The 18,988-nt window shown below is 40.7% G+C and overlaps 1 protein-coding gene across 1 annotated transcript; it reads right to left on the reverse strand.

Moving 5' to 3' along the window:
• Positions 1-12,502: 12,502 nt before the first annotated feature.
• LOC125762240 (fork head domain-containing protein FD4-like) lies at positions 12,503-15,447 on the reverse strand. Its single transcript, XM_049424109.1, has one exon. It carries the CDS (start codon positions 14,363-14,365, stop codon positions 13,091-13,093), a length of 1,275 nt encoding a protein of 424 aa, XP_049280066.1. The 5' UTR covers positions 14,366-15,447; the 3' UTR covers positions 12,503-13,090.
• Between the last annotated feature and the right edge of the window lie 3,541 nt (positions 15,448-18,988).

Genomic DNA, 18,988 nt, shown 5'->3' on the forward strand with positions numbered 1-18,988 from the left:
TTGGTTTGGAAAATACAAGCGGAACATGGTCGATGCATAAAACATATTTACGCTCGTCGTAATCCATTTTCATGAAGCATGCGCCGACAGATCAAAAACCATAGCAACCACTGTTTGGACAAACGGTTCCGCACATGCCGCTCGTACACAAATATTTTGATTTTTAATCGTTATTTTCGTACCAGTTACGTTGTAAAGTTGATGGAAAATTAATTCTAACCGGTTGCTGATGCTTGTGCTGCTATCGTACCGTGCAGATATATTTTATTCATTTTGTGCTTTGATTTTTTTCTGTTTTGCTTGATGGTTTAGACGGTGAACTGTACAAGTTTGGACTCATAAAAAAAATCTAACCTTTAATCGATTTTATTTTCTAATTGGTGTATGTTTTGTAAAATTTTTATTAGAGATCCTTCCACCGAATTAGTGCTTTAAATTCAACAAAAGTGATAGTAGAGTATTGGAAACATAAAGATCTTCATCTTTAAAACAAAAAAAAATACTCTAAGAAAAAATTTAAAACAGATTAGTAAGAAAAAAACACTTTTTTACACAGTACAATAAAAAAACTGAATGCTTCTTTTTATATCTACATAATCAATTGGATTAAAAAATGAAGCCCTCAATGGCCTCAATAAGTTCTAAAGCTCTGTGAAGCGTTACCAGATAGCATCAGGTAATTACGATAATCAATTTTAATTACACTCTTGTACCACAAGAACCGTCCTAGACACGATGGTTCACAATGGTTTTGCAGTGGCGTTAAATGTTATTTTAATTAAGTTAAGTGAAAATGTTATGCATCGACATCATTACTTACGCACCATGGTTAGCTACTCTTATATTTTCACGCACCACAGCAACATAGTTGGGCTTCGGGGATGCAAATTCGGCTGCTCAAGGATATGTAATTAACCGTAATCAGTTGGGTCTCTCACCTCGATCATAGAAATTAGAGATGACTCTAATAAAACTTATGCATCGCCCAAAAGCATTCGGAGTAGCGTTTTGCATCAATTGGGCAATTAATGTACCAAAAGCCCACCATCATCTCGTTACCAAGAGCAAATGGTTGAAGACGCACCGACCGGGTGGTTTGCCCCGGGTGGCGACGTTACCTTTCTGACACCGATTCAACCGATGGATAGGCAGTTGAAAGACTCTCTCTACAATGCATTTCGCAGCGTTTCCGATTACAATTTAATAACTGCATATGCAAGTGCAAGTGCATAATGTGCAGTGCGTAACCACCAACCAACACGTTCCAGGGGTTTTTGAGCTTACACACGTGGAGGGTGTTTTTTTTTACCATATTGGGGATATATTTTAAATATAATAGGTACCATTAGGAAGCATTAGCTAGTGATGGGAAGTGGGCAGCTTGTTATTATGCGTTTCACGCCGAATTTCTTCGCACATGATTTTAACATGTGTTTCGATATGTTTCACTAGTGAAACATTATCTGCAGAAGCTGAAGTGCTATAATAATATAGCAACCGTCTTCACATTGTTCGTTACATTTGCATACCAACCAGAACGTGTGTGTGTGTCTTATCAAAAGCAGAGCTAGCAAAGTAGCAATCTGCTTGTTCCGCTTCCGATTGGCAAAATGCACAGTGGGAAGGTACCATTTATTTTCCGTAATGAGAGTCTTTTTATTGTCCACTAATATACTTACGAGCTCTTAAATGCCCCAGATCGTAGCCACGATAAGAAGCTAATTGATTGATTCAACGTAGTAACGCTGTTTGGCGTGACGTTAATAGGAGACTTAAATATGCTTGAGGAAATATGAATTTCAGGAGGTCCAGGAGGTGTCCACCAAAGGATAACATTAAAAGCTAATAATTCTGAAAACATTTTTATTACACGCTTCAGGCAAACGGGACAATATCTAACGTCACACATTTCAGCAGCATTTGCCGCTTTGTGATCGTGTAATCACAACTGATGGTGTCGGCGATGCAACAAATAATAACATTTTTGCGTTCGATACAAATGATCTTATAATTGGAAGCCGTAAGCAATTGATAGACGTCCATTCGATGGACTTCTGCGCGAACGCCTTTGCCTCCTGAAATGGAAACGTCCTTCCCTGTAAAACACCTGTGGACAGTGTATACAGCGAGTTGTGTACAAAACAGTTGCAACAAATGTCTGTACGGGCACAGGCGTATTATTTTTCCTTTTTGTATGGATTCCATCCATCATAAATAAGGCTAGTTCTTCATATGGCATGTACACATGCTTGCGCATTAATATCCTAAATATGTAGCAATAGCAACGCATTTTATTGACGGTATTAAATACGTAGTCCAAGCCTCTATGTTAACTTTTCTTTATGCCTCTTACGCCCCAGCCGAGCAAATGATCAAGAACGTAAAACAACACCTCGGTACATCGGACCGACCCTTTGAGCTTCGAGATGGCCAATAAAACTAACAACGGGCTTTTGAACTAGCCAATGTTCCGGCTAGTGTGCTAGCCACAGCAGCAGCAACCAGCAAACAATGGCACATTGGAGTGCAGGGAGTGCTAGATCGTAGAAGAGTGAGAAATGGAGTTAACAGATCATAAATCATTCGTGTCAGGCTTTGTAGTTTCAGGTGGACGATCGTCTCCTGGGCAACCGGATCGGGACGGCACCGGATCGGGGTGCGATCGAAGGCATAATATAGCTAATGCCTGCTGGTACGCACCTTTGCTACAGATCAAAGAGTCGTACCACCCTTTCCCAATCCATCTGCGTGCTCCGTGTAATGACAAGCTATAAGCCATTGTTTATCTTACCAATAGTCCATTGAGCAAACATCGTTGAGCGCGAGCGTACCGAGTTCGGTGGGCATTCCCCACGCGTTACGAGCCCCCCCATCCCCAAAAAAAAAACATCACCGATTTCCCTTTCCGTCGATAACCCTGTTCCATTACCCACGCTTGTTCCCAATGTCCTGAAGAGCTGTGTGGGTTGAAGAGGTGAGACCATCGCTAAAGAGAGTTAGTAAGATGAAGGACAGAAGGGATGATGAAGGAAGGGTGTTGGGCGAAACGGCAGACAGGGAGACATTAATGCTGCAGTAGAAAATACATAAACCTTCGTCGGTCAGGCCGCACCGAAACCACAGTACACCCAATTATCGATCATTATTCTTAATTATTGTGAACTGGTTTCCTTTTTTTTCTCCCAACCACCGTGCGATCAGGGTGCGAAGAAAACCTGATCAATCTTTGTTCGTCATTCGAGTTTGAGTAAATCGGTTTTTGGTGTTGCGTTGAGACGTTTCTGTGTGGCTGCTGTGTTTGCTGAGCTACCTTAGGCTAGGTTGATATTGGCGATTTCCAACCAAACGAGTTGGCAAAGACCGGCGAAGTGTTTGGCAAGGACAGGCTACCGATGATGGGACGGGAATTGACTTGTTGAGCGGTTGCGTTGGTTCGGCAATTCATATTAATCAGTGTTTTAACGGTTACATCTTGTGAAGGTAACACTTGTTTATCGCATCAGAATGGCATCGTTTATCGATAATTTTTTTGCTTTTAATTGTTTGCTAGTTTGCTGACTTCAGGAGTACTTCTCAAGCTAAATTAGTAGCAGCGACAGTAATTCAAATTCTTAATTCTTAATCCCTGGCGTGCCAGACGGTACAACCGCTTAGTTCTTTTGGGCTGATGTTGGAGTCCTTTTGCTTAGTCTAGACACCATAGTCGTTTTTGAAGAATGAATCAACGACATCACTTCAGCTCAATTTCTACTTCGTCTCATATATTAACTTGCACGTCTCATATATCCACTTGGACCCTCTCAAACCCCTTAAATACTCCATCTAATTCTAATTCTTGAGCTCTTAGAGCTCGTCGTTATAGGGTCCTTTATCTTTCCAAACATAGGAGTTCTTTTCTCTCAAAAGCATATGTTCTCAGAAGCATATGTGGGTACTGATACACCCATCAGTATTGGGCTCAACGCTATTCAAGTACCGTAGCTTAACTTGAGTCTTAGTTCACACAAGTTATTGAAGAGGTTACCAATGTCCTCTGGTCTAAAGGTCTATTGTTGAGTTATGGCCTTAAACATAATTAAGGAGCTCCAAGTAGATGCTATTAGTATCAGACTACTTTTAAAATAAAGATAAGGATTGAATTGTAGATATGTGGGATAACTCGAAATTAATCTTTCGTCTCTTCCTATTCGATTCAGGAGAATTTTTTACCGGTCATCAGGACATAATATGTCCTGACATTTAGTTTAGTTTAGTTGTTGACATAGTTTAAACAAATATAGTCCAGATCATAATTATAGATCTTATACTATTCACTATCCTTCTTACACTATTGAGTATGGGGTAAAAAGACATAAAACGTATACAGAACCAATTAAAATAATAAATCTCCATAAACAACTCATCCCCCTTACAATGAATTCTAAGAAGAAGCGCCCATCATTTTATTTATTCTACCTTGTAGTTTTCATCAATACGTTATCGATTTTTTGCAAGTACCTTCAATTTACAATCTGCTCGAATTCGATTCCGATGAAATCCAGTACCTTTGTACCAGATGTTTACTTTGCATACGCGTATGAGGTTCATTGCAAATGAACCTCAATTGCTTAGCGTTTCTGCACAAACAACCCCGGAGACCCTTTGTAAAATACTTATTGCGGTTGGCAAATTCGATCGAAATCCTTTTCGTTTAAACATTTGCTTTACATCAACATCAGGATTCTAGAAGGAAAGGAGCAAAAAGAGCATACAACTCCATGCGAACTGTATCCGACTTACAACATTGTACCGACCGCGGGTCAAATATTGTTCATGCTGGAGAATAATGGGTAAAGAATGGGGGAACACCGTTTGCATTTGGTTTCGTAACACCATCGACGTGTGGCTCACCGTGTGGCAACCCCGCCGAAGGGTCGGGCCTAGCGTCGTGGTAATTTCACCAAAGTTCTTTTGCGAAATACGTTTCGGCATGAGGCTTTAAAGAAGCCGCACTGTTAGGCGTTTATGTAAATAACTTCTCCCCTCCCCACCGCGTCATACAATTTGTACTCATCCCTTTAGTGAATTTAAAAACAATTGGAAAGGGTTGGCGAAAGTTGAAAAAGAAGAAGCATATTTACACACACTCCCACAATGGAGAGTTGGGCGAGTTTGGAGGGACTGTATACAGTACTGTGTACTTTTCTGTACACTGGCAAGTACGAACAACGCCGGAGGAGCCTGCAAACTGAAGAAACACGGCAGTTAGTTCCGGTGCTGGATAGTTGATATAGCGGACAGCTGAGAACCGTGAGCACTTTTGAAGGACTACACCGGTGGAGGACGCACGGATACGGTAGCGCAGACAAACAAATTGAACGATTCCACAAACAAATTGTAGGTTTTTAATGCAATTACGAAGCGAATCTGATGCAGCTGCATTTGCCCACTGGTTCTGGAGGGTTGCCATCTAGACACTTGGCCATCTTGTACCTCTTGCCGGCCAGTAAAGGAAATGCCTCTGGCAGGCATCATCTTTTGCACCAAACAGTCATTATTTCTTAGAATCGGTGTATTGATGAGGTCTGGACACCAACAACTCCTTGGGGGGTAATGGTGTCATCCCGCACATCCGTCATGTGTGCATGACCAAATTCAAATTCAGACTTTAAAGTTAGCTCTTTTGAAGGAAGTCTACCGGAAGCACTTGTGCAAACTGGTATACCTTCACCAGTTTTTTGGGGTGGTGCAGCACCGTTGGGGTGATGATGCACCCCGACGCTTTGTTATGCAATTGCCGCGGGGGTGCGTGCGTATGAAACTGTACGTCCGTTTGCTTTGTTTTCCTTGCGCCGTGTGTTCCATTTTTGTTCCGAGAATGGTCCTCCGGAACACCTTCATGGGTGCGGGTAAATCTATTTGGTAAATAAATAAATGAAACGAAACACAGACAGCAAGTCTCAGCCAGGGTAAATGGGGAAGAACTGAACGAAGCAAAAAAAAAAGAAAAGAAAAAGAAACTAAAAACCAGAAGCCATATTTAATTGGAATGTTTCTCGCGTTTGGAATCGGATTCGTGTTTCGTGTTGTTTAGCGCAAGGTGAAGCGAATAATGAAAATGGAAGGTATACGAGGGAAGTGATTTTGACGTTTTGTTCCCCGACATCCGTTCCATCCGCACAGTTTTGGCAGGGTGTTATAGGAAGAAACCGGTGAACCGGAAGACGGCCAAATCTTCTTTTTCTATTATCCAATCGATATCCTTTCCCTGTTCTTGGCGCTCTGGCTGCAAACACTGCTATTGCTTCCAAATGACATTTATTTGTATAGCTATTTGATGAGACAAAACAAATAGCAAATCGCGGCCGAACAGTTTTTGGGATTTCGGATAGCGTGTTAGTTTTGACATTTGAAGAGCTCTTGAGGGTGCTATTGAACGCTTCGGGCAGCGAATTGGTTTGGAACAAAATGAACATAATTGGGATTCTATATTCCACTTTACTATGAGTGTGTTTTGAGGTGCTTTCACGCTAACAAGATGGTGCGCTGCATTCATCACGCGATGTTAACGCTATAAACAAACATAGGCTTTTTTGGTTTTATTTTGGAAATATAAGCTGTTCGAATTTTTTTCAACACACACACAAATATGCTCAGAATTCGATTTGTATTTTAAAATAAATTCTCCTGGGCCAGGAAATGTCTTGGACTTGTGTAAATCTGGACCTAAGCGAACTATTTCATTATTTTATAATATTTACAATGATCAACGACAGATATATTAGGAGTTCGTTAATTGCATATCAAATATTAATTATATTTTGCATTTATTTTTAATTTCACTTTTAACTACTTCAGAATTAAAAGGAATGCCTTCGCCTCCAGAACTGTCCATAGAAAGCAATAAAAACGAACAGAAGAAAAAAAGTACTTTCGTTGCCATTTCAATTCACATCACACAACGACATGCATCCCATTAACAGTTTGTGTTGTTAACCACACAAAACATAGCATATAAATGTTTTCCATTTTTGGTGCTGTTTTTCACCGCCTACCCACAAGTGGCCGAAGAAAGTCCAGCTGTGGTCTATTAAAAAATAAATTCAAATTAATTTCCCGCACATAGCGTTTTAGGGGCAGTAAATATGCTTTCCATGTTTAGGCAATTGGCTATTTTGCTTGGCTTTACACTTTTACGCGTCCATCCCAAAATGGAGGGTGCAGGATTAGATTAGACGCTTGTAGGGTATGCGCGGGAGACGTTCGGTGGTGGTCTGTTGTTAGGATAGAATAATAAACATAAACATGGACGGCAGTTACGCCGCTATGCTTTAGCGTCGCAACGCATTCACAAAAAGCAGATTTTCAGCTGCTCTCGTTAGCCACCAACTGACCTGTGCCGCAGTTTTTTTTCCCCCGTCAGTTCCTTCTGCTGCTGCTGCTGCTTACAGCAATGGCGAAGGCATCAAGCGTTAGAATGTGTACTTTCATTTTGCTGCCGCACAGCATGTTGGGCTAAGAAGTGCCGAAGAGATGGCTGTTTTACATTTTGTGGCAAAGGGCAGAGGGCTACCCATTATGCTGGCGGTTTATTTTCACCACACTCAGCACAACGGAACTAATTAATAATTCATTATTTATTGCGGTGGAAAGAACTTTTCCTCCGCCCGTTGTCGGCGGTAATCTAGCATTCTTCGCTAGACCGTACTATGCAAGGTTTAATCAAGCTGACGGTACGTTTTATATGTGGCCCTTGCATTGGCTAGTTACGCGCAAAAGCACAAATAAATCGATCCACTCAGCTCGTTAATACAAAGGCAAATATTTTACTTTGGCTTCCGGCGATTCGATCTTAAAGGCTTGCTCTACGGCATAAAGTCTACAGAACGATCGCACGAGAGTTGCGCTTATCAATCGTACGTATCGAACCGCTAGGCCATTCGTATCCACGGTACGGTCTTTGCTTTTTTTTTGTTGAATAATATGACTGTTAAACATACGAATTTATTACTGACGTAACACAACCAATGGTTAATTTGTGGCGTTAATTGACCCGCACAGAAATAAATAAGGAAGAATTTTAACGGCGAAATTTTGATTGAAGTGAACAAAAGCTTAACTAACTCGTGGTATGTAGCTTTTCGGGGTATCAGCAATTATAAGATTATATTTTTTAACATGTTTATTTATCGTCGTAGTGTGTTGAAATAGTTGTTTTATTTCTTAACAATGCTACGATAGTTTCTTTAAAATAATTATATATATTTTAAATATTAATTTAATACTTACGCTGTGAAAAATTAAATGAATCGTCTATGCTAATCGTTCGTATCAGGACGCATTTTTTTCTAGGCGCATTCTTAATAACAATCACATAAAGGATCGCTTCAAGGATCAGTTTTAATTATACAATTAGATTAAAGTTATGAATGGAAAATTAGTTAGAGTGGAAACAACCTTTTTCTTTGGTTTTATTAGTTAAAGTACTCCTTATAATCCATCCTGGTGGTTATGATTTTAACGACGCCAGTCTTTACACGACACGTCGTGGTATCAAATCACATCCGGACTGAACTCCCTGTACTGCAGTCCCACAAAATAAAAGGATGAAGTATTCAACCATTAAATTCATAAATTCGAATGACTCTTTATAGCGAATGACTCAGAATCTCTGCTATAAGGATTCATAACTCTTTAAACTCTCTGAAGATTCTGGGATTCCATGTATTTCTCAAACAAACAAAAAATTGGTTCTAAAAAATGAAGATATTTACGAATCGTTTCCTTTAGATAGAGATTCGACTCATAATTTGAATGTATCTTCACTAAATCAAGTTTACTTTCACACTACAACTACCAAGCGTTTTAAGCGTTTTTGTTCTTGGTTAATTTTTAAACATTTTCGAAGAGTTGGAGTGTATTTTATTGTATATTGGACATCTTACCATACAATATATATGTAAAAATCATGGTTCTTAAGATTTTTAACCCAAAAAAAAATGTGATGACAATGAAGCGTTCCAATCAAAATTACTGGTCCGGTGGTTCTAGTGTTCAACCGAATGACTCTGAATCTCTTCTATTAGGCTTCATAACTCTTTAAACTCTCTAAAGATTCTGCAATTTCCATGTATTTGCCAAATAAACAAAACAAAAAAATAAAAACTCTGGATCTCAAAGGAGAAGAGATTCACGAATCGTTTCCTTTAGAGAATTTAAATGTATCTTCACTAAAGCAAGTTTACTTTCATTAATCGTAATTAGTTGGTGCGTTTAATAAAAATTCCAGTTGAAAAGTTCCAGAAAACCAAATGTGAATGAAACAGAAATTATTATTAAATTGAATAATAAAACTTTCTTTAAATAATCGATAAATAGCAGATAATAAAGTTATTAGGAAAAATCCTTCACGCAACAAACAGTTTCAGCAGAATTACTCTCTCCGGAATGTTAATTCACCATAACTGTGGCAATAACAAGAACTTTTCACACAATTGATTAAACCAATTGGCATTAAAAATTACGTGTGCCAGAATATAACCGTTTCCACACATCATGCAACCGTGTAAACTGACCAACCATTGTGGCGAGTAATAATCAAAACGGGTCGGAAATAAAACCCGAACCAGCACTAGCAGCATTCCAATAAGCCCCTCTTTATTCAGAGTACTCCCGCAACAGCAATCCAACCCGGTTGTGTGGCATCATCGATAATGGACAAATGATTTGGTAAACTTTTACACCTTTTAATCATATTCTCTATGCTTCGTCGGGCAGACCGCGATCGCGCACCCCTCCATTTCCCATTCCATCCGTAAGTGGTTGTGGAATTTTAAGTAGCGCAAAATTGGATCATGGACGGTTAGTTTACTGACCATTTTCTGATTTATAACGTTACTCCGCTTGCTGCACTTCTTTCTCTCTTCCGTGCACGCTGAGTTGTGAGTGATTTGAACCCTTCGCCGGTTTCGGGATGTGTTCCAGCAATCTTGCCACCTTCTTTCATACGCTGATTAACATAGCGTAACATGACCATGCGCTTGGGCTTTAACGCTATCGCCAACTCATCTGCAATCCGACGGTTCAATCGATTGGTGTCTATCGAATCCTGCGCCCGTATCGTGGCCAGCATCGTCAATCTGTCTAGCAGTGTGCCGGTGGAATGTTGGCAGGCACAGAGCGGGCGCATCCACAATCCTTCTGCATTCAAAGCGGTTGAAACCTTTTAACGTATCCTAATATCCTCAAAATTGAATTACACTCCAAAATAGAGCCGAATCACTTAATGGATCCCGAAATGAAAAAAGAAAAATTTAAACTCACACACACAGTCACTCTTAAGGATAGGAAAATAGCACATAAAGTCGTCTAAAACGGTCTCAAAGTTGGCGGCATGTGGTCAATCCTTTTTGGTTGGTAGAGTTGTGGAGATGCGGCACACGGCCGCTTTTTGGGGTGGAAGATCTGGACCGTTTGTGTCTATTAACGATCTTCATCTTGATCTACTCGCGCTCTAGTTCAATAGGCATTTAGGGAGCTGGAGGATCGCGGCCCCGGTCCACAGCATCCCAAGTGTCATGGTGCGGAACAGTGCCAGACAGCCCGTCTACCGACGATCGACGATCAACGATCGACGAATGACAGCGCACTATTTCGCTTGAAAGCTACCGCGAGCCGTGTAAGTTCACAAGACCATAAGCCTCCCCAAACACTCGACACTCGAATTCCACTGGGAGCGAAACAAATGAAGCAGCTCATTTCACGCCCCTCCGGCAGTATCTCTCGTGCGATCGTTTACAGTCGATCCGATCCGACCTCCGATCCGGCCCGGGTGAGATGTGGACCCTTTTGCTGCGTTTTCGTTTCGTTCTTGCCTGTACCCAGTGATGATACTATTAGCTTACGTTCCTTCCGTGGAAATGCTTAATTAGCTGGCCGGGTCCTTTGGAGAAGTTTTTCGCTTTCGTTCCTTCTTATCGAAATTGATGTTCGTTGGGTCCGACATTCTGGCTTTATAAGCGGGTCTTCTTGTTTGGTGGAGCTGCTTCTCATGGCTTTGGCTCGTGTTCGCTGTTCTCAATTATCGATCGCTACACCTAATTATCGATCACTCGAGGGCTTTGATGTTCTATGTAGGGGGGCTTACAGGCAACTTTTGAAGCGTGTTTAGAAAAATGGGTTTTGGGTAATTTAGAACGTTAGCAATTCACCTCTGGAGACATTTTATTTTCTTGTTTGCTGTTGGAAACATTTTTTTTAAACGATTATGCGTTGTGAGTGACATAAAAAGAACTCACAAATGACACAAAATAGAATAAAATTCTTTTCATCAAAGTTTTGCCGTTTGTAAGGGGAAAAAAGATAAAAGAAACATTTTTCCCAAACAAAAAAAAGGAAATATGCCTTAACGATTAAGAATACACCGTTTGTGTTTGTCCGTGTTTTTGGCATAATACAAACTAATCCCTTCACGTCTAGGGGCGTAACCACTTCCGAAAACAACAATCTTACCCCTTCTGAGATGGCCATTCACAAACACAATGGTGGTAGTACCGTACAAAACTAAGTTGGGTCGTCGTCAATTGAGCAACAATGGTTTGTCCATTAGGGAATAAAAATAAAATCATTGTTAAAAAATTGTGTTTCCTTGTTTTGTTACTCTGGTTTTTTTCTTCTACTTTTGATTTTTGGTACACTAATAATTGTTGTGTTTAATCCATTCTTATGAAATGTCACACAACAGTGCCTTTTGTCCTTGATCAATAATTAAGAAGTTCCTAATTATAACCGTTTGCATTTGCTTGAATTGAAATTACCAAAAAAAAGATTACATTGAGAAGAAGATAGCAGCATTGTAAGACATTTTCTTTAACTGATTTATTTAATAAAATTAATTTAAAAATGTGTTTACCTTATGCACCGAAAAATGAAAATTTGTGAAGTGTAAAGAAATGAAGTTATAATTTTTACAGATTATAAAATGTTTTTTAAATGAAATTGATTGATTCATACAGCTTTAATGCATTGCGGATTATGAAATGCAAAACTTTAAGGCTTTAAGTTTCATGCTTTAGATTCGCAATTGGAGTCAAATAAAAACAAATTATCAAAAAACAAAGATGTAAAGCAAATTATGTTAGTGGGAAATTAAATAATTAAATCAGTTTGTTTTTTCCGTTCACATTCATTAGTTTTAGTTACTGTAAAACCATTCCAATTTGTGATTATTTTGATTAGTTTGATTTTAGAGTAAAATATTTAGAAAAAAAAACATTTATCGCTAGAACTACCAAGCGTTTTAAGCGTTTTTATACTGATAGTTAGTATAAAAACAGCTTCCAAGGTTGGAACATATTTGAATGTTTTTTGGAGTTAGTTCTGTAGAATGGTAATGTAAAAGTCATGCATTAACTAATTTAAAATTGTTAGTCCTAAAATATAATATAAAGAAAATGAAGCGTTTCACTGAAAATGACTGATTCGGTAGTTCTAGTGTTAAAGGAAAGATTATACTAATCTTCGTATGAAAAAACATATTTCGATCCCTTGTGGTATTGTACGGTTCCCAGCTGCGTTTAACAAAACACATCAACATGCTTAATATTTCCATTTGTTATACACATTTGTTTATTTCAGTTCTATAGAGTAAAAACAGATCTTAAATAATTAATCACGTACATTTGAATTTCGCTAAATCTTACACATAAATCTTTGTATTTCATACCGAACACGCTTGATACATTCTGTCTCTTACTCAAGCAGTGCTGTTTTGCACGACCATCCTTAGTTACGATGAACAATTGGCCAACATACAAAAGAGGAATTGTTCTAAAACACGAAATTATCATCGAATCGATAATGGAGCCTTTAATAAGACGCGAGGTTTTCCACGTAGTTTCTGGTCACATTCGATTAATTACTGCTAAGTACAATCGTTCGAGTATAACCGGGAATGGGGGATGGGAACTAAAGAGTGTACATAAAATACTATCCAAAAAGTTATACAAACTCAACAAAACAGCCTTCAGGTGTGTATGTGTGTGGCCACTAGAGCACTAACAGGAACAGGGAAGAGGAAAGTGCGAGTTCGTCGTCGTCGTCGTCACTCGCTTTAGACACTCCGCAGGGCAGGTCCGAGCGGTCGACTAAGATCGGTCGGAGCTCCACCCGAACGGGGACTGTCCGGTTCGGTGGTGGAACCGCTCGGTGATCGACTGCCGGAACCGGACCCAATCGCGGACCCATTACTCCCGTGATGATGCTGCTGCTGCTGATGATGATGATGGTTCTGATGATGCACATGGTGCTGATGTTGATGATGGGCAGCGGCCAAACTGTGGTACGAGCTGTGATGGAAGTAATGGGGCGGAATTGCACCCAACGGTCCCATCATGAGCAGCGGATGAAGGGGCAGATCGTACCCGGCCAGTGCCGGATGGGCGTACTGCAGAAAGGGAGGAATGTTCGCCCCCGGCAGGCTGGTGGCGGGTGGTAATGTGGCCGCATGCTGATGATGCAGTGCGGGATGATGATGAAGGGCGGCAACATGATGATGCATCGGATGGCCAGCAATCGACAGTAAGGATGGCAACCGGTCGGGTGATTCTAACAAATTTAACCTATCGTCGGAACTCTTTTTCGAGCGTTTGATTTGTTCCCGCGCATTGTGGATGGATCGTGCCGGGCTGGCACCGGGTGAACGGCTACGGTCCCGCTCTATCCGCACCCCTTTGCGACGTTCCACTAGCTCCTCTTCCGGGGTGATCAAACTTTCGATCGTAAACGATCGTTTCGGTCGGAGCGGTGTTGTACCGACCGGCAGCGTAGTTTCGCCGGTCGAAACCGGTGACAGTGGGGCCACTGCCGGCAGTGGTGAATGAGGTTCGAGCGGTGGCGAATGCATCATGCTCGATGGATGCAGTACGGCCGGATCCGGTAGCATTGTGGTCGCACCGGGACAGTACGCGTCCGCTGAATTTTGTGCGAGAAATATCCGATTGATGTTGGCCAGTGCTGCCAGCTCCTCGTTCAGAATGTCTTTGTCGGTTTTGTGCAGCTTGAAGCGTTTCCGGCGCCTTAGCAGGCTACCGTTTTCGAACATATCGAATGCCTGGGGATGCAGGGCCCAGTAGGCACCCTTGCCCGGCCGATCCGGACGGCGTGGAACTTTGATGAAGCAATCGTTGAAGCTAAGATTGTGCCGGAGCGAGTTTTGCCACCGTTGCGTGTTCTTGCGATAGTACGGAAACCGATCGGTGATGAACTTGTAGATATCACTCAAGGGTAACATTTTGTCCGGCGAGGACCAGATGGCCATCGCTGTCAGGGAGATGTACGAGTACGGTGGCTTCTGATCGCCGTACGTGTCACGGGATGGACGTGGCATTTTGAATCACTTTTTCAATGTTACGCAACTTAATTGTTTGCCTTTTTCACTGTTCTGTTGTAGCGTTTTAATGGACATGTGGGTAGATTTTTATTCTTCCTTTTTCCGATTCACTTGTATCTCCCGTTTATCACAGTACGTTCGCGTGTGAACATCTTCACATGTTTAGTATTGTGTTTTTTTTTTCTTAAATGACGTATACTTTCCTAGTCAAACTACGAGACACCCAAAACTACATTGTGCAGAGCATTCACTCCGAAAAACTTCAAAAGCACCATTGAACACCGGACTCTTCACCAGCACCGTAAAGCATCAATATGTTGCAAGCACATTTTTCTTCCACTCGGCAATGATCTTCAAGCTTCCGTTGGGTGAAAATTCTAGCTGAACCACACACCGAACACGGTTACACGCCACACGAAGGAAAGACTTTTTCGCAACAGTTTCGACACTTCAAACACCGGCAGCGTGTACGCGAACGCGGACGCTTGTTTGTATGGACTGTTTGGACTGTTTTATCAAATCAACAACCGAAGGTGTTGAAATGCGGAATGATATGTTAAGCGCAGTGAGGTGGCTTCCTCTCTCACTCGGGTGGAGATGCAGTTGCGCGCAACGATACGGCACGCACACAGGCGCACGATCCCAAAATAGGGGATGAGATTTGCTGTAGGCATGCGAAAAATGCACGTGTGCGTGACAGCGCCGTTACCGTAAAGCGTACGCGCGAGGAAGCGAAAGAGAGAGAGCGAGAGAGAGAGCAGGATGTTTGAAAGAGATGGTAAGAGAGGTGTGTAGAGGGGTTGAAAAGATGGCGGGAATGAAGAGGGGTTGCGCCGTTAGTATATAATGTGTTAGTGTGCAAGCGCACGACGCGCGAGCGCCGAACACTGTTTACATTTGCTTCCCCTTTTTTGAGTTTGAAAAGCAACGTTTTAGCATCTTTTTTTTCACAATGTTACTAAGCTTCTTCGGACCGGGACGAGCAAGCTAAACATTTGTACAATCGAGCATCAATAGACGACAGTGAGGCACAAAACTGTTGTCATTACTTTAAATAAATGTTGTTTCCTTTCTTCAAAGCTAGTAAAAAGCTAATATTTACTTCTGTACCGGAGTTGAAGATATTTTTTTAATTCCATCTTTGTCCAATGAGAAGATAATAATGAACATACGAGTATTTATTTTCATCTGCCATTTTCATTATTAATTCGTGACGCACATTCTAATTCAAGTGGTAAAGTTAGAACCAATTCTGAATGCTGTTCAAGTTAAACTAGATTGCGTTTAGGTAGATCTGGAATCTATGTCGAATATGTCGATTTCAACTTGAACAGAGTTTAAAACTATCAGAGTTTAAGTGTTAGAAAACTGCCATTTGAATTGAACTAGTTAATAGGCCCGGTTACAGGGCTATACAACAAATCTACGTAATGCCGAGGTATGTTCTACGAAGTTTTCGTCACATCTAGTAGAAGTTTTTTTTATCATGCTGAAAATGTTTTGATATAATTACGGCTTACGTTGGCGATACTACGTTACTTACAGTGAAATCCAGCCTTACAGACTGAATATGCCAATTTGATTCGCACATCAGGTGAATTTCATCTGCTACAACCAAAAGGAAAAATAACCTGTAAAACAATTTTTCATCAAATCGAATGATTCGTTACCCTTCACCGCGAGCTCCTAATAAGCGATTTGAGAATTATTCGTTCGTTTTGAGGATTTCAAAGTTGGTCAAGGCCAATGTCAGCCCGGCCATCGTGGGTTTTAATTGCTTCTTTTCAACCATCTAGAATGTTCAATTTACTATCTTGGCTTCTTCAGAATTTCTTTACAATAGTTCTGCTACAATCGCCGAAACAGGGAAAATCCAAACATTGAAGACGTTCATGCAAGGCTTAGAAAATTCCGTTTAAGATGCACATCGGGTCTCTCCAGTTTTGGTTTCATGATGTGCCATTGTAGGATCGACCACGGAAAAGAAATATTTTCGGAGCGTATAACATGTTTTCCTTTTTCTACAATCATTAAAAATAGAAAATTGTTGAATAAAATGTCTAATCAAATTCAAAAATTCCTTACCCCTTACCGACTGCAAATCAGATCTGTTTAACGCAGTATATTAATGGATGTTTTCACTGTTTTTCAAAATTTGCTGTGGTCAATGGTGGCCCGGTGGCCCGGTTGCCCGGTCATGGTAATATTATCACCATCTTCACCAGCTATTCCTTTTCTCCTGTATGGGCATCACCACTTTACTCTCCTTCTTTTTTTAAATTCACTACAACTTGAAGAGGTTTTGGCCAGCCATTGCTAACTTTCCTAGGCTTTATTAACCCGTAGCGAGACAGGGATTTGATCGCCCGTTCTGTGGTGTACAAACCCGCGCCGCTACCATTCAGCAATTCCCGCTCAGCAATTAAAAAATGACAAATCTTCGTTGAATTGCTTCAAACTAATATTCTGCTGTTAAAATGTAGTTAATTTTGCTTTCTTGAACTTTTGCTTATTTTCACTTGGCCAACACACTCTGAAAATCGTACCACTTATACCATTTGTTGAGCCAGCCTACTATGAAATATTTAGCATCGTCCTAACGTAAAACATCGTTTTGTATAATCCATTCACATTTCGATAAGTCGAAGTAGGTTAAGATTTGTACAACAATCAAAAAACGAAACCAATCCTAGTGAACATGCAGGGTTTGTTGAATGAGCCTTCATATTGGGCAAATTAAAGTTTTACAACAATGCCTTAGAAAAACCGATATGCCAACACTGCAGTAACGCTGCGTTACTGCACGAGTAGAATTTGTATATAGAAAAGGTAGCTTCTGCTATCGATCGATAAAAAACATCAATTTTAAATGACTTTTGCGTCAATTCCTTACACAACATTAGCTATAAAAATGTGTATTTGGGTTTACAAACATTCAAAATATTTACAAAATGCATTCAATGTGAACAAATATTTTGTTATTCCAATGTATAATTAATTTGTTCATTGTTCAGTTTTGTGCATCACTGTGTATATATATTTATATACGTACGTATGGCGCCTCGAGTCGAGTTTTGACTGTGTTGGGGTCGCCGAAACGTAAATAAAACCCGCACGCACACCATATTGAAAAATCGGAAACAAGCAAAATAGGCGGAGTTACGCACGCCAATGGTAAAAGAAAAATGGTGGTGAACATTGGACCGTGTGTTTTTCCTATTCATTTTCTTGCAAAACACGCCAAGACAATGGGCAGGGAATGGAAAAATGATGCGTTTTTGTTGCGGTTATTGCTGTTGCTTCTTTAGAACTCGCTGCTAGAATAATCATTTATTTAGCGATGGAGTGCGATAAATAAATCAAATAGTTTATAAAGCGCAGAAACGCAGAGAACGGTCGTGTGAGAGAGTGTGAGATTTCACGTACGCCAAGAAACGTTGGATCATTTTCCGCGAAATCGATCCACAAAGGAAACCAACGAAAAAAAAAAATGAGAAAATCCCTGAACGAACGGGGATGATGGGTGGGCCCGGGAATGGGTTGATCTCATCCCGATGGTTCGGTATAATACAAACGGACGTCCGGATGTACTTGGGGCAGGGCGTTGAATACACAGGGGTCGGACACAAGGATGGTGGTGGCAGTCGTTGCTTTTGCCGGTCGTTTGTTTCGTGGTAAATTGACAGAAAATTTAATTGAATTATTTTCTTCCCGTTTCGCCACGAAAACGAAACGAAACCGCCGAATCGGCGAAGCGTGTAATTCTGACTCCTCTTTTCTATCGAATGGTTTTCTTTATTTTGGTTTTCTCTTTTTTCCACCCATTTCCCTGGCTGGGCGGTTGCAATGGCGGACCCTGGGGGGGCAAATGGGACGATGGGCTGATGGCGGTGATTTAGAGGCAATGTTTGTACATTCCGACATTCCGACTTCGCGGTTTTCCATTCCTCCCCGTGTGGGGGGGTGTATGTGAAGCGTTTCGGGATGCATCGCTAGGATAGTTCCGCAATTGAATCGAAAAGGGCGTGCGAGTGAAATTGTTTCCGCTGAGTTTTGTTTTTTTTTGTGCTTCAAAAGCAGCAAGGGTTTTAAGATATTCAATAAAATATGTTTGCTTCCCTTCGCTGCACCGCCATAAATCATGGCCGCGTATAGTGTAACGTGAGGAAATATGAGTGTTATCACGCGACGAAATGGAATGGCTGTAGGTTTCTTATCAATTTCGTTGATTGGCCAACCGTAGGAATTTGTTCGCCATTTTTTCTCAGTCCTTTCTTTGCTTACAAAATTTTTTAAATTTATGTGTGTTACTGCACGAACATTCTCACGAAACATTTTGTCACGATTTACATGCGAAGGAAAAAAAACAATAAATATTGAGCGGAGCTTCCATCAATTTCATTCTGAGGAGGAAGATCAGCTTGAAGAAATATTTTCTCAATGAAGCAACACAACAATATAGCAATGTGCTTTGTTAATCAAATCCAAACTTCACTACCATATTTCTCCGGCCGTTCTTGAGCCCTTACTCAACCCTTCAAGTCAATGCTTCGTAAAGAAACCGCGAATAAAACGACTGATGAGCGATAGAACCTAGATTGTGATTTTGATATGGAACAT

This window comes from Anopheles funestus, chromosome 2RL (assembly GCF_943734845.2).
Source record: "Anopheles funestus chromosome 2RL, idAnoFuneDA-416_04, whole genome shotgun sequence".
Taxonomy (NCBI): Eukaryota; Metazoa; Arthropoda; class Insecta; order Diptera; family Culicidae; genus Anopheles; species Anopheles funestus.

Coding starts and splice junctions, on each gene's coding strand:
- LOC125762240 (XM_049424109.1), bottom strand. CDS start 14,365: ATGCCACGTCCATCCCGTGACACGTACGGCGATCAGAAGCCACCGTAC.